Source organism: Caretta caretta, chromosome 10 (genome assembly GCF_965140235.1).
Source record: "Caretta caretta isolate rCarCar2 chromosome 10, rCarCar1.hap1, whole genome shotgun sequence".
Taxonomy (NCBI): domain Eukaryota; kingdom Metazoa; phylum Chordata; order Testudines; family Cheloniidae; genus Caretta; species Caretta caretta.
Genome location: NC_134215.1, coordinates 65,174,287 through 65,191,203, shown reverse-complemented (window position 1 = coordinate 65,191,203; position 16,917 = coordinate 65,174,287). Strand labels below are relative to the sequence as shown.

Genomic DNA, 16,917 nt, shown 5'->3' with positions numbered 1-16,917 from the left:
CACCTCCACTTCCAAACTGAGTCAGACAGCCATTCTTCACTGCTGAGGTAACTCAGGTGATTTGCACCTGGGTTTAACCTAGCATGAGTCTGAGCAGCTACAATGCAAAGCCCTACCAAAGTTACTTGTTACTCCGTCCTTCCTACTGCTGCACTCCCATGAGAGTATCATTAGGCCTTCTCAGGACATATTCCATGGTTCCCTGTGGTACAGTAATCTGAGTGGCTCAATTATTCTTTCCCAGTGAAATGTGGGAGATTTGCCCATCCTTCTGGGTGCATGAAGGGAATTGTGGGAAGGCAGTGGGTGACTACTGGCATTCAGATGAGTGAGCCTGCATCCTCACTGCAAAGTGGTTACCAGCCTGAGTGAAAGCAGAACCCAGGCTCTTGCCCACTTCCCCATCCACGCCAGCTAGCCCAGTTTGCAAGCACCAGTAAACTCAGGTGAGGGGGTTTTGTGGGAGGGGGTACAAGAGGGTAGTTAGGGCAACACTTGGGTAAGACCCCCCGCCCTACCTAGGTACTTGGGTGGCTAGCCCATCCCGCTACTCATGCCATGGCAGCTACACTTCTACTGGTACTGCACTACTCAATCAGCGCTAGTGTGGGTATGTCTACCTGCACTAGAAGTGACACCTCCAGCTCCAGTGTAGACAGACCCGAAGTCAAAGGCATCACACTTTTTACTTCCTAGGGCAGTCTCTTTTGCTTTATTTTAGCAGGGGTTCCAGTCTCCTTTAAGTCCCTTTTTGATTGCTCCACAGGTCTCTTCTTCAGCACAAGTTCCTGAATACTGGGGCACAGCCTTCCATTTCCCTCCCATTCCCGTTGATCAGCTTCTCCCATTCTCTTTGACCGGCTTCTCCTGGACCCTGGCCACTATCTTCTTTCTACACTTTTCCCTGCTCTTTTCCCCCTGAGATTTGGAGATTCAGACTTTATTGATCATGTATCTTCAGGTCACTCATGGACAGTAAACAAATCAGGGAACTGAGGAAGCTGCCATATTAATGCATTTCCTCTACCCAGGTTTTAAGTAAGGAGTCATCTTTTGTGAATCAGCTCAGCTCCAGTCAGGGTAATTTATTGCGAAAACCTAGTATTGATTTTTTTCATCTTTGCTTAGAGTAGCTTCCCACGCATCTGTTCAGGATGCAAGGGTGAATTTACTCATCATCATATGATCCCAGCATATGACTCACTCCCTCCTCTGAATCTTTCGTTTCATCCAAGGAAGCAGAGTGTCGCCGGCCAGCTCACTGAATTTCTGTTCCTAAGAGAAAATGGAGTTTAAAAACTGTGCCTGAAAACAGACTTTTACAATGCTTTTCTGTGCAACATGCTTAGCTACTCCCCTTCTCATTAGTTAGCTCTTACGAAAGAACACACCATTCTCCATAAATGCTGCAATGTATAACTCAGATTTTTACTTCCTTTCATTTTTAAATCACAGCCCTACAGGACGATGTCACAGTTTCCAACAGCAGAAATACCACTTTGTACAATTAAAAAACAGAACAAAACTTGGGTACGCTAAAAATATTTCTGTAACGGTAATTTCAGAAATCCTCAAGCTAGTGTCAGCTGTAGCTTCTGTAAGAATATTCCATAATCTCCTTACTTTAGTTCTTTTCATTCACCAAACAGAGGCTTTAATTCAGGAAGAGACAGTCATGTGGCTAACTCACCGGAAGAACATGCAACTGTACTGTATTTGCTTTTTTTTGTCCCTGTTGCTGCCTGATTGCGTACTTCTGGTTCCAAATGAGGTGTGTGGTTGACCGGTCAGTTTGTAACTCTGAGGTTCTACTGTACATGTTTTGGAGTGAAGTAATATCAGTCAGTGGCTTTGACTTACATACTGTACTGAGCTAGAAATGTCCATAGGTTCGTATGTAACCATCAAAGAATCCCTAGGCTAATACATCCTGAGATTCCACATAGGTTCTGATTGACAGTTCTTTGTTTCACCCCTACCCCTGTACAAAGCCCATATGAATCAGCTTTGTTGCAGGAAATCAAGTGTGTACTGTAGATTGGAGGGGACAGAATTAATCCACTGATCTAGGGGCAGGCTGGTGCTCTATGATACAGTCCCTCCACACCTGCTGCTGGGGACTGGAATAGCAGCCACTGCTCTCCCAACACCCTATATGGGGGTTGCCAGCCACTGAATCTGCACAGGTGTGGATCCAAAGGCCCTTCCTCTTGTACTCACCAATACTTCCCTCCATGCTGTCCTATTTGGAGTGACATGCAGTTCCCTGCCTGGCCACTCTGCAGGACAGTCCTAAGGCATATGGCCCTTCTGCTAATGTATAAATGTCACCACTGCCTTTCACACATCCCTCATGGTCCAGTGGTAAACCTAGTGGACTGTCACAAACTGAAATAAGATAACCAATGATAAGTAGGGTCGAGGAGAGGGAGGTGGTTAGATTTTTGTGTGTGGCAATTGCCCTGCCTCCTTTTAATGTTATGTTGTTTACAATCCTTGTTTCATCAGTTACATTATTCAATCAAATAAAATATATATTGATGAGTAGATTTGAAAACAGTTGTACAAATGTTTCTACATCTATTTAATGTCCTTAAAGGGCCAAAATTATGTCTGCACCCAGTTGTGACCCTCTTTCTGTTTTTCAAGGTGTTCTTTTAAATAGCTGTGATTTTTTTTTGATTTTTTTTTTTTTTTTTTTTTTGCTCTCCATTTCTACTCTAGTACATGGGCTGTATAGAAGTGTTGCAGTCAATGAGGTCTCTGGACTTTGGCACCAGGACACAAGTCACCAGGTAAGTGGTGGGCGACTGACATCCAGCTTAATACAAAGCCTGAATGTTAATTGCTACACAAAGCCTTAGATGTGGGTTTTCTCTTCAGACTCCTGTGTTTTCTCACATGGTGATCTAAAATATCTGACCATCGCAATAGGGTGTGTCTGCACTAGAAAATAATCTGTGTTCATCACCACCACCACACAGGGTCCCCATCCTGAGGTCCCTCCTCTTTCACGCTTGGTTTTGGATGCAGATGAGACCAAAATGTGTTCAATATCCAAGATGGAATGTGCGATTGGTCCCTCTGTCTAGCAAGGTCCCAGTCTTGAATTCTTTATTAGGTGTGTAGCATTGCTTGGCCCAGTTTACACGAGCAGCCAAGCAGGGCTGAACATGGAGTCTGAGAAGAGTTAGGCTGGACAATGGGTATGAAACACTGTCCATTTTCTAGTGCACAGCAGGCCTTAATTTCCAGGCTTCAGATCAGCAAAAGTTTGTTCCTAGATACTAAACCTCTGGGTTTGGCCAATAATAAAAAAACACCATGTTATCACTCCTCAGGGTTCAGTAGAGTTCCCTTAGGGCTGCTTAAATGTGAAATACTTTGTGTTATATTATCTTTGTAAGTTTGTAACTTCCTCTACAGATCAAGTGAATGGGTGTTGATATTCAGTCTTCTGGAGTAAGGCATTAGTGTTTTTAATAAGATACTGTGACAGGACTGGGAAGGGCCAGAATTTCCTTTCCTTTATATTTCATTTACCTATCTGTGAAGTCCATGTTACTCTATATTTGTGTGTGAGTGTATATAAGTGTGTGAGTGCACATGTTTGAGGTTGAGGTTCAAAATAAATGCTACTTTTCCCTTTCAAAAGAAACTCCTTATCGGGAAGTAGCATGGCTCATGTAAAGCCCTTTAACAGCTGGGGTTAGATTCTGTGCTGCCCCATGCAGGAGGCACAGCCTAGGTGTGTGCGGACAGGTAGCTCTATGCCCACCCAACCTTTGCCCCTCTAGGGGTTATCTACATTACCCACAGGATCGACGGGCAGCGATCGATCCAGTGGGGGGTCGATTTATCGTGTCTAGTTTAGACACGATAAATCGACTGCTGAGCGCTCTCCCGTCGACTCCTGTACTCCACCTGAGCGAGAGGTGCAGGCGGAGTCGACGGGGGAACAGCAGCAGTCGACCCTCCACGGTGAGTAGATCTAAGTATGTCGACTTCAGCTACATTATTCACGTAGCTGAAGTTGCGTAACTTAGATTGTTCCCTCCCCCCCACCCCCTCCCCCCGAAGTGTAGACCAGGGCTAAGATTCTGGGCTGCTGGAAAGGCCAGCTGCCAGTGAGCTGCCCTGCAGCCACACTAGCCAGAGTAGTCTGGCTGTGCCCCAGATATGCTCCCTCCCATCCCAAGCCATTCCCCAGCCCAGTTTATGTTGGGGAGTCAGGGAATGTGAGTGAGGCTTCTGGCACCCAACCACACCACCTGTATATTGAGGAATTCCCAAGGGGCATTTCTGCTCCTCAGTGTGTTTGTGTTTGCGCAGGGCTGAGAAGGGACAGGAACATGAAGGAAAAGTTTTAAGCTTCCAGGGGATTATTATAAACAAGATTAAGGAAAGGGGACTTGAAAAATTACAAAACTGTTTGAATTTGGCCAATCTATCTTATAAGTGAAGTTGCTAACGCTGATATTGAGTCTCTTGATAAGATGCTGCATCATTTTTAAATGGGGCTTTTGTATGAAGTGGAATGTTGGAGGTGAGCCTCTGCCTTTGAAAAATAAATTGTTAAAATCATCATCATCATGTTCCCATTACGCCTCTGGCCTTTTGGGCAGCGACGAAGCTCCTCCGCTCCTGTCTGTTTCTGGCAAGTCTTTCAGTGGTTCCCCAGCTGTGCCCTAGGTTTTCAGCTCAGCTTCTGCAACTCTTTGCCATGTTCTTTTCGGGCAGCCTCATTTTCGCTTGCCTTCAGGTGTCCATCTTATTGCTACTCTGGTGATGGACTCAGTTTCCATCCAAAACACGTGGCCAATCCATCTCCAATGCCTCCAGGCAAGTATGGTGCTCATATCCTCTTGGCTGCACTGTGTCAATAGATCTAGGTTTGAGATTGTTCTGGGCCAAAAGATACAGAGGATTTTTCTGAGGCAGGTTGTATGTAATGAAGACAGTTTGGATATGTCATACTTTCTCATTCCCCTGCATTCTGCACTATAAAGTACTGTTGAAAATACACAGCTCTGATAAATCTTGAGTTTGGTTTTGGTGTTGTATTTTGATGATTTCCAGACTGTATTTAAGCTCCTGAAGGTGTTCCTGGTTTTATTGATTTTGTTCTGGATGTCCTGGCTTGTTCCACCGTCTTAGCTGACGGTGCTGCCCAAGTATGTGAATGTTTCTACATTGGTGAGAACATAATCCTCTCTCTGTAATGGTGATGGTGAGGCAATATTAAAGGCCATGATATCTGTCTTATTGCGGTTGATTTTCAGTCCAATTTGCTGGCTGAATGCGTTAAGTCGAGTTGTTTTTTTTTTTATATGGTGTTGGGTATGTGATAGGAGAGTGAGATCATCTGTGAAGTCCAGGTCTTCCAGGGATGAGAAGGATGTCCATTTAATGCCTCTTAGCATGTCTTCTGTTGTATGCCACATTACCCAGTCGATGGCAACGTTGAAGAGGATTGCAGACATGACACACCCCGATGTACTCCTGTTTTGACTTCAAAGCTGAGCTCACTGTAATCAACACTGCACGTAAAGTTGAAATAAGGGATTCCATATGGCTGCAGAATGTGCCATAGGCTGGTCCTGTGAATGCTATCAAAAGCCTTCTCAAAGTCTATGAAGTTTATGAAGAGCTGCTGTTGCCGTTCTAAGCACTGTTCTATTATGTTTCATAGAGTGGAAGATCTGGTCTGTGCATCCACGCCCTTCTGAAAACCGGCTTGCTCTTTTCTGAGAACGCTATCAACTGCTTCTGATATATGTTGGACTGTGATCTTACACAATACTTTTGCTTGGCACAGATAAAAGTGTGATACCATGCCAGTTATTACACTCACTGAGAGTTCCTTTCTTTGGTATCTTCACTATAACCCATTGGTCCACTCATCTAGCACTTTTTCCCCTTTCCCAGACTGATGTAAATAGAGGGGCCAGGATAGATGCTAACTCAGGATTTACCTTGAACAAATTCTGCATTCAAGTTATCCTCGCCAGGACCTTTCCCGTTTTTTTAAGGATTTGATGGCTTGAATGATCTCTTCCTTAGTTGGGATGTCTGTGTTGATATCAAGATCTTCTTCTGCCTCCTGGATGTTTGCTTCCTCTTTAGGTGGCTCCCTGTTCAGCAGTTCTTTGAAATGCTCTGTCCAGCATATTTCTTGTTCTTTTTCTTTTGTTAGTGGGTGGCCTTGCTTTTCCTTGATGAGATTGTTTGTTGGTGTCTGCCGTTTACAACTGATAACCCGCATCATTTTGTAGACGGTTCCATGTTCACCACGAGCAGCTGCATCCTTTGCTTGTGTTGCCAGATTATCAATATAATGTCGTTTGTCCACTCTCACAAGGTGTTTGACCTCCCAGTGTGCCTTGCTATACTGCTTGTGGTATTTGTCCTTTTGCTTCTGGGATATTGTGTCTAAACCTTTTTTTCTTCAGGGCTCGTCTGGTTTCTATGAAGTTCCATGTGCTGGGTGTAATCCACTCCTTCCCTCTCTTCTGCCTGTAGCCTAGACAGGCTTCACTGCTCTGTTTATAAATTGCTGTTACTTTGTCCCACTTCTTGTTGATCTCCTCATCTGCATTCCCCTCCTCTTCATCAAGGTCTGCAAGTGCCTGAAACCTGTTCTTTAACTGCAGAATGAAAGCTTTTTGTATTTCAGAGGACTTTAGCTTGTCAATGTCATAACTTCTTTGTCCCACACTTCTCAGTTTTAGCTTGACGGAGGCTGTCACAAGGTGATGGTTGCTGCCAATATCTGCACCTCTTTTCACTTTCACATCTGTCAGTGAGTGTCACCATTTGCCATTGGTCATCATGTGGTCAATCTGGTTCTTATCTCTGCCATTTGAAGAACACCATGTCAGCTTGTGGATTTCACGGTGTTGAAACAGGGTTCCACCGATGACTAGGTTATTCATATTACAGAAATCAACAAGCCTCTCTCTGTTTTCATTCATGGTGGCACACCCACGTTTTCCCATTGCTCTGTCGTTGTTTGTGTTGTCCTCACCAACTTTGGCATTCAGGTCTCCCGTGATAATAGTTAGGTCATGGCATGATACTCTCTCTAATGCTGCCTGTAGTGTAAGGTAGAATTTGTCCTTTACTTCTTCATCACTGTCATTTTTCGGAGCATAGCACCTAATTAGGGTGATATTATTACATTTCCCTGTCATTCTGGCTCTCATAAGTCTGATGCTGATGGACCTCCACTCTCTTCTTCAAAAGAATGGCAACACCCTCATGGTGTTGTCCATCATTCCATCCAGAACACAGCAAAGTTTCTCCAAAGGCTGTTAATCTTCCTGATCCAGTCCATCTGCTCTCGCTGACACCCAGGCTGTTTAAGGTGTAGCATCTCATCTCTGCTGTGACCTGAGCTAGCTTCTCTGCTTCGTATATTGTCCATACGTTCCAAAAAACAAGTTTGCTTTTTGTCTTGGTGTTAAAAGTCTATCATTAAAGCTCCTGTGTACCATATTTTAATGCAGCCTTGATTTGTGTATACTTGAAATTAGAAGCTGTTTGCACTTATAATCAACTTATGCACACAGCCAGCCCAGTTCCTGGCTTTGTATATTAAAGAAAAGCTATTGTGCTATTAATACAATTCCCTCGCGCTAATTATTCACAGATCGAAAACGTATGTGCCATTCCATTGGCTCATGGAAGTCAGCATTTAGCATTCAGACCAATAAATTGTCTTCAGTAGCTCTAGAAGCCAAAAAGTGAGGTTATCTCACAACTGCATGCCATGGAGTATGTCATTACACTTACAAAATAGAGCTGTTGATGGATTGTTTGGAAAATAATGAGCAATTAATTGTTTAAAGGAAATTCACCAAGTCCAATCTGGCCCAAATTTTAGGGTTTGTAAACATGAGCAATGTTAAAACTTAACAATAGAAATGTTTCCATTACTTTAAAAAATTCCAGTGAGAACATTTAAAAAAGAAAATAAAACAGCCCCTTGCAGTGTGTGTGAAAGAGAAGTGCAAACCTAAAGCATGTCTGCAACCCTAATGCTGGCCTAGTGCAGCAGAGTTTGAAGGTCAATAGATTAGCAACTAACTAGACGCAAACAGAAAACTGATTAGTCTATTCTCCTCCTCCTAGCTGAGAAACTAGTATAAATAACGTACAAAAATACCGGCTATTTTAAATGTTTTCAGTTTTAATTATCTGAGGTATCTGCAAATGGGAAAATAGATTTGATTTTTTTACCTTGATAGCATTCCTTTACACAACGGAGCATTTTTCAAAATTGCAGCCCCAAAATGTGTGTTAAGCTTCATCTACACTACAAGCTGGGGGTGAGTGTCCCTGCTCATCTCCACGTACTCACACTAACGCTCACCAAGCTAGTACAAATGTAACTAGCCGGGTATCCGCAGTAGCGTGCACAGCAGCGGTGGAGGCAAAGCTGGCTGTGTACCCACCGGTTTCAGGCAATGTTATGTATAACCTATTACGCTCCCCTTCTTCCTGTACAGCAGCTTAACTCTTTGCTGAAACATAGGCTAGAGTGCTCTCTTTTCAGAAAGTCTTACACAGAGTTAAACCTCAGGGCTATTTTATGTAAAGCCCTGTGGGTAGGCGTTAATAGATCCCAGACAGTTTGAGAGAGGGAACCATACAGATTCTTTGCAATCAAATATTTAATACACAAAACACATTGTAAATAGTCTTTGGAATCATTTACGAGTAACGTCTTAAATAAAATCTATAAGGTACCAAATCTACTGTTTCTTATATAGACTTTCCCACTGTGCTTTTGTTACATATGTTTACATGCAAGGTTTCACCATAACATTTATACTTCTCTACTAAAATACACACAGGCACATTCCCATATGATCTTCTTTCAGAGATGATTTCTTAGTTTCTATAACGTGGCCTTGATATGTTGTGTGTGTCACCGGGACTCTTCAGGGCTTGAGAAGAATGGCAGAATTTCAGTTCTTTTCCCAGCACTTCTTCAGCGGCTTTCAGCAAAGAAAAGTCTGGGCATCCTTACAGCTAGCATGTGGTTGTCAGGATCAGTCTCTGTGTGCAGGTGGGAACTGACTGGGGAAGAAGAATATGAAGGTGAAATCCTCACCCCTGCTCAGGCCCCTTTGTGCCCCCGAAAAGAGCCAGAATGGTATATGGGGCCCTGATCCTGCTATACATGGCTGGGGGAAGATTCCCCAAGCACAGCAACTGTGGATACAGTTGTAAAGCTGCCTCCCAAGGACACAACCCTGGCGTAGGGGGTGGGGCTGAGGGTAGGAGAGATGTGTCCAGGCTGTGGCCACAGCACCTAGTATTACAGTCCCAATGGCAGCTCTGGAAGGCTGCAGTAACTCAGACATGTCCCCAAGACTTCATTAAATTATAGCAGGAGCTTCTCCAGCTCCGATAGCAGGCCAGGATCAAGACAGTGCAGAGGTGTCTTAAAGCCACCTTCTCCCTTCTTGCCCCCGGACTGAGAGTTCGGTACAGGATTCTCTTAGGGTGTGTCTGTGTTGCAGCTGGGAAGTGTGGTTCCCAGCTTGGCAAGATGTACACAAGATGGCTCTGCTCAAGCTAGCATGCTGAACATCGGAATGTGGCCTCAGCCACAGGCAGTGGCTCGGGGTAACCACCCATGTACAATCCCACCCAACACCCCCGGGTACATACTTGGGCTGCTCGCCCAAGTCCGTGCTGCGGCGGCCACATTGCTACATTTAGGTGTTCGCACCAGTAGAGCTAGCGCTTGTATGTCTACCTGAGCTGGGAATTGCACCTCCCAGCTGCTCTGTAGACCTGCCCTTCGAGGCATAGCTCACCGTAAGTCTGTGCAGGAAGGAGACCTAGACTGGAAAAAAGAATCTGGAGCTCCTCTGCTTTTATTCTTCCCTGAATTTGCTGCACTTAGGCCTTGTCTATCCACAGAAGTTGCGCTAGCTTAATTTATGTAGGTTTTTAATCCTGTTTAGTTACAGATATGCTTATTTCAGTCTGAGTGACTTATTTCAAGGTCGCTTAAACCTGTCCCTAATTGACGTAAGCTAAATATCGATTAAAGTGTCCTTGCTCCCTTTTTCATCAGGTTAGCAAAATCACTTTTATATCACACCTTTAGCTAAACTAGGGCAATTTGCATATAGACAAGCCCTTGCTACTCCTTTACAAAGGGAACATGTGCATGCTGTGAGACTGTATATTCATGCTTAACTTCTGTTTCTATCAGTGCATGTTCTACTCTGCATCAAGGTCAGTGTATACCCCAGAGGCTTGAGCTTGCTTTCCGAAACTGACTAAATTCACTGCACACAACAAGGCTAACATTCCATATGGCATGTTCTAAGGGACCGCAGGGTGTCTTGGATGGCTTATTTAGTTCCACTGAAATTAACGGAGCAAGTCATGTGCCTTATGCCTGAAAGGACAGGATATGGGGTAGATGTCATCAGTTTCTTGGAAGGTTAGAAATAGGATGATTTATCGTGGTATTGATGTATACTCCAAACCATAAATCTCTTGGCCTGTTTGAAAAATGAAAAATTGTCTTACACATTCAGATGATCTCTTATGCATCTCAAAATGTTATGTATATTTGTGCTCTAAAATTATATTTAGATTGCACACTTAAACCAAAAAAGTAGTAATAGAGGGGGTTTTGCCCCTTGCTTCTTTTTGGTGCTTATCCTATAAGGGTTTAGTGCATGTTGTTCTCCAGAGCAAAATGCTTTTCCCCATGGAGATTATAGTTGCGCTCAAATCAAGTTATTTGGATCCAGAATGCAAACACCCACAAGGTTCAGCATTGGTTACAACAGGTTTTTAGTTCTTCCCATTATAAAAATAAGGGCTGTGTGCAAAATGTGTCTGTCACTGAATTATTTCAAAGGTCCAAGAGTGTTCAGAGCCACAGTTTTAGTTTGGGGCCCCACTCTGTGGAAAGTGAATAATCTTTGTCATTTGTTCACATGAACCAGTTGCCCGCTCTTTGTTGTACTATAAACATGCATTTTCACGGTTTCACTGAGCCCTCTGGCTAGTTCCCTGTTACACATCTCCTAGCTCACGCTCATAAATCAAACTCATTATTAGAAATTATACTTGGACATTTATGGGAAGAAGGGAAGAGATTCTGGATCTTTGATTGTTACATTAACTTGTAAACTTGAAAATGGCCAGGCAACTTTGTTGGGGCTAAGGGCATCTGCAGTGGGGTGACAGGGATGGCCGGCTCAATAAGGCTGACTTTGTTTGGATGATTACTTTCTACTTTGTTGAGCCACACAATCCGTTTCTGTTAGATGGCGTAGGCAGGCCTTTAGATGCTTAAAAGCAAATTTCAACAGCATTCTTATTCACTTACATCAGCCCACGTCTCTTCTTTTACTCTCGTTTGGAGAAACAATAAACAAAGTGGTCTACTGTTGTTGTGAGTTCTTCTCTTTAAATTAAAAGGAAAAATAAAATAAAATTCTGCAACAAGTTTTCTTCTAGAGAGTCAGACTCCAGAGAACAAGTCCCACACAGCTGGGAAGTTGCTTTCCACTCAACAGGTTTGTAGCAGCCAGCTAGCTTGACCTTTTTTTGTTAAGCTCCCTAGAATTTCAGACGCCTTCAATCCAGCAGATAGTAGAGCTGCTGAAACCCTAGGATTTGTAGAACAGTGTTTCTCATCCTTTTCAGGTTGGCTACCCCCTATTTGAAGTAAAAAAAAAAAAAGAAAAAGAAAAAGAAAAATTCCACAACCTCCTTATATTTATTAGAAAAGGTGAGAGTTAAAAACATATCAGTGATGATAAGCCCATTGAGTTGGGGTGTGTGTGTGTTTTGAGAGGTTGATAGAGAATATTTACCTTGGAAGGATAAGGGTGTGCAGAGAGTTGGAAACAAGATTTTCTTTGCTTTTGACTGTAATAAAATTTTCAATCCCTCTCAGCCCCTCGGTTGCCTTTCGGGACCCACCAGTTGAGGAAAAACTGCAGTAGAGTGTAAAGTGGAATCACATCGTTTCATTCCGAATGTGATAACAAGGACCGCATTTTCAGTCACAGCCTCAGATTTTAAGCGTAAAAATGTACATACGAGTTCTTGTGTCCACACAACTGCACTTCCATCCATTTTGCATATGTGGACTGGACTGCTGGGAGCCTAACTATCACATCTACATCCACTAATTCAGGTGTATGTCCTATGGCAGGTACAAAATTGGAGGCTGGTTTGATGCCAGCTGAAAATGTGTTCCTGAAAGAGCAACCTAAAATCAACTTGCTTCTAGAAATCTATCAATATAACAAGTGCTATTTCATCATAGCAGGGGTATATCCACAGTGGTTTCTTCTCTCTAATCTATGGTGCAATTTATGTTGTAATTATATCTGTCCTATTGAATTGTACTGTACCTTAGAAATACTTTAGGATATAAATCAGGTGTTATCCCATTATTTATTTTTCATAACTATCAAAATAAATGTGCAGCCACATATGCTGAAAAGTTTGTTACTAACTTAAAAATATGTCATTATTATGTAATTTACACGTTAGATGTGCTTGAAATAAGCAACTTAGCACAATATTAGTGAGCTGTAAAATCTGTCATTACTCAAATTAAAGCCAGACATATCATGGCTAGCTTGAGGAAACTATTTTATGTATTGGAAAGCTGGTTAGATCATCTAAAATGCCATCCATGGATACCCAGCAGCCAATACATGAGACAAGGGACTAGGCGTTCTACATTGAACAGGTTTCAGAGGAACAGCTGTGTTAGTCTGTATTCGCAAAAAGAAAAGGAGTACTTGTGGCACCTTAGAGACTAACCAATTTATTTGAGCATGAGCTTTCGTGAGCTACAGCTCACTTCATCAGATGTACATCTGATGAAGTGAGCTGTAGCTCACGAAAGCTCATGCTCAAATAAATTGGTTAGTCTCTAAGGTGCCACAAGTACTCCTTTTCTTTCTACATTGAACAGTACAGGTAATGGAAACTGCTGAGTAATTATCCTCCTTTTGCTTTGTTCCCCTTTGCTGAAAATTGCTTGTGTGGATGGGTACTCCCAAGGTTTCATTTTCTAGTACAAGATTGGGATCTATTGTTATCAATTTTGCTTTGGACTCCTTCATTCTGTATAGACTGTCCTGGCTGAAGAGTCCAATTGTTCATCTGTTGCCAAATCTCCTTGTTTTTGATTTTGGCCAGTGTCTCTGCATCTTTTGCTATATAACCAGCCTCGGTGTTCTGGGCTAGTCCATGCCTCCCAACATTTTAAGATGAGTCCTGCCCTGGGGGATGGGAGGCGCTTGCAGAGGGGGGAGTTGCAAAGAGAGCCCACTCCACCTTACCCTGCAGTGTTGGCTCCTGCCCGGCACGGCTGGCTGGGCTTGGCTCCTTGCTCCAGGCATTGCAGGACAGGGAATGGACAGCAGACCAGGCCAAATCTGAATAAGTAGCACTGCAACCTCATGCTCCAGGGCCCAGGTCACAATGCCAGGAGCTAAGCTGAACCAGCCCTGTGGGATCTGAGTCACTTCAGCTAGGACAGGGGGTTTGGGGCTCGAAGATGGACAGTCCCGCAAAATCTGGGGCTGCTGGGAAGTAGGCTAATAACCCTGATTGGTTAATTTATACGATGTCAGGCCAGTTTGGTTTCTTTTAGTACTGACCTAGAATGCAAGATGAACATTTTTTTTTTTTTTTTTTACCATTTTAAAGGTTGATTTTGTGGCTAGGAATCTCACAGGTTTTTCATATTAATCATTTATTGGCCTTCCTAACTGTATTTCTCGCCATGGCTTGCAGGGTTTAGTGCTTATTATTTCTAAACTAGGTGATTGTTTTGGCAATTCTCATTGCTAAGAGCTTGGCCCATGCTATGGTAATGCATTGTTTAGTCTGCTGAAATGCACATGTGCTTGTCTTCCACTTTCATCCGTCCAAAGTCTTTCATTCCCTGCAGAGTATATCCGCTGAATTTACTTCTCTTCTTAATCGTGATAGCCTTTAAGTTTAATTACTCAAGATTTCCTTTACAATGAAAGTTCAGTTGAACATTAACGTCATTAATGTTCAAAACCCATAAGGCTGGATGCTGAGCTGGTACACATTGGCATATTTCCATTGAAACCAATGGTGATCTATCAGTTCACACCAGTTTAGGATCTGGCCCATTCAGGTATCATGCTCAGCTTATTTGCAAGTCATACCCTAAGTGTGTATCTCCTCCTGAAGTGTAGGTTGTTCCAGTGTATGTTTACTAGCTCTCCCTAAGCTCTGGGATTTTGCTACTCACCCTTTGAGGCTGCCATTGGTAGTGTTGAGTGGTATGTCTGGTTTTCTCTAGCTTGAAAGCCATCATTGACATTACACTATTCTCCAGGTGGCAATTTATCTGATGGACTGTACTCCATCGGTACTAATTCTATATTAGCATTATTGCTGTACCAATAGCTTTCTCTCCTAATGCAACTGGACCACAAGCACTAATTGGACTAGACTCTGAGACTGAAGCCCACAGGCTGTTATTGATGTGCACTCTCTTGAATTTTTTTTTAATTTGTATTTTATTTTTTTCTTTTTGAAACTGAGCTTTCTCAGCACGTATCTGTGCATGTGAGCTCTCTCTCTCTCTCTCACGCTCTCTCTCTCAAAGGTAGCCAACTTTCCTAACCACTTTGTCCCTTTCTGAATAATAAACTATGACTGGAAAAATCAAAATTGAACTTGCAAGTTTTAATTTACTTCCTGATCTCTCCTAGATGAGAGACAGCCTGTAACAGGTTTTTTTGTTTTTGTTTTTGTTTTTTTTTAAGAAAATTACCCAAGGCACGGAGACACACCAAGAGTATAATGCCTTTGTAACCAGAATTGGTGCAATGGAAAATGATCCTTCATAAGATAATGATTAGTAAATAATCCTCATGTGAAAAAAGAATACAGGCATAATGTATATGCAGCTGTGAAGTGTCAAATGATTCACTGGAATCAGAATAGTGGTTCTCTAGCTGCATGCGCTGACTCCTGAGGCCTCGTGTGTATAGTACAGAGGTGCATCATGAAAAAGTCCTGCTTCACCATTACAATGTGTCATTTGGATTTTTACATGTCAAATGGCAGGTAAATGGGTTTCCTGAATGTCTTTAAATAATGTGAACCTTCTCTCCTTCCATCTGGGCCTTCATACAAATGTGCACATTCAGGCATGTGCAAATGTGTGAGTGTTTGTCTCATTGGTGAGTGCAAAAGCCTCTCCGTGGTTTGGAATATTTGAGTTCCCAGATGTGAGTGGTGGTGTTTATGCTACAGACTGTGCATTCCTGACAATTGTCAAGAGAGGCCAGAACCAAACAACAAGAACAGAGAAAGGATCCAATAGGCTTTTTCATATGTTTTCTTCTTGTGAGCGTGTAGGAGAAATGACAAAGAATAGAAATTCAGTTGTGTAAATTATAATTCACCTGGGACAGCCTCTAAGGTCCTGACTGTCATAGTAAAGGTTTGGGGGCGGGGAGGGGGGGTAGATACATATGACATAGACATGACAAGAATGCATTAAAGCAAAGCCTTAGGAGTAATGTTAATGAAGAAATGACTGAATGATCACACTTCTTGCCATTTGCTGTAGAAGAAGATGTATTAGAGCTAACTTATGAGCTGTTTCATTTATCAGCATGCTGATGTACTAAAGTAGGAGTTTACAAAAATCTGACATGAGAGGTGTGGTCTCCTACAACTGAATTACTCTTACCAGGGATTAATTGGGTGTCTGGGAAAAGGCTCATGCAACACATTGTAACTAGTTGCAGTCTAACGAGTTGAGGAAAAGGGGAACGATCTTGTGCCAGTGCTATAATGAGCTGCATGGGTATAAGTATACAAGTCTCAATCCCTCTCTTCTTCAGCCTTGAAGTAGGACGTTCTAATAAAAAAAATAGCCATAATAATACTTAGCTCTGATACAGGGCTTATAGTCAATAGATCTTAAAACATTTCTCAAAAGTGGCTAAGTATCTTTATCCACATTTTACAGGTGCAGAGAAGTTAAGTGCTTTGTCCAAGGTTATACAGAATGCATACAGCAAATAGAACAGAACTCCTTTCTTCTGAGACCTAGTCCTGTACCCTAGCCCCTGGACCCACAATGCTTTCATTACCTGTACACTAAGTCCACACATCACCTGCAGTACATCATAAACAATTGTATTAAGACACAATTAAAAAGAAGACGTCCGGTGAAATAACATATAAAAGCAATAAACTACAATGAGCTTCTGTCGCCCTATTTGTCTTACGGTTATGAAAACTAGAAGGCTAGAGTTCAAATTATTCCTGGAGTATTTTAGAAATTATAAACACTCTGGGCCAGAGCTATGTAGCTTTCAGTTTAGCTGCATTTCTGGTAGAGGGAAAGCAGACATGTGAGGGGGGAAAAAATCTACTTTCATTGCTTCCATTAAGAAGCTGGTGCAAGATCACTGCTTCTAATCAGGGTAGGTAATGTACAGTAAAGAGGAGAGACTGATGGAAGGAAATTTGTTATAGATTTTCTTTTCTTCTGCAAAATGACATGTGGGTTCAATGGTTTTTAATGACACATTTATCAATAGGACTCCATTTGTGGCCACCTTGTGAATTTCTCTGTCATCACAGCCCATCTAAATTTCTTCTCACCTAAGCTCAAAGCATCCCTTTTTCACTTAGTTCTTCTTTTGTGACACTGTCATGGAGTCCTTAAAAATGAAACCGTTGGAAAAGCCATACCAAGCCAACTGTGTTATTAACATCAAGTACTAACACCCTTAGAGCCAGCACAGAAGAAGCTACAGTGTATGGTCCTAAAGTAGCTGGGGTCAGGAATGAGTCCCTGGCCTGACTTTTATCTTGCCCCCATATAGGGAGTCTGGGCTTTAGAAATCT

The 16,917-nt window shown here is 42.5% G+C and overlaps 1 protein-coding gene across 5 annotated transcripts in view; it reads left to right on the top strand.

Annotated features, from left to right (window-relative positions):
- Nucleotides 1–16,917, top strand: part of SHC4 (SHC adaptor protein 4) — a 64,906-nt gene that overhangs the window by 24,285 nt on the left and 23,704 nt on the right. For all 5 annotated transcript variants that reach the window (XM_075133116.1, XM_048867518.2, XM_048867517.2 and 2 more), the window contains one exon: nucleotides 2,725–2,795. In XM_075133116.1, the coding sequence (XP_074989217.1) occupies nucleotides 2,725–2,795 (71 nt within the window). The remainder of the gene's footprint in view (nucleotides 1–2,724; nucleotides 2,796–16,917) is intronic.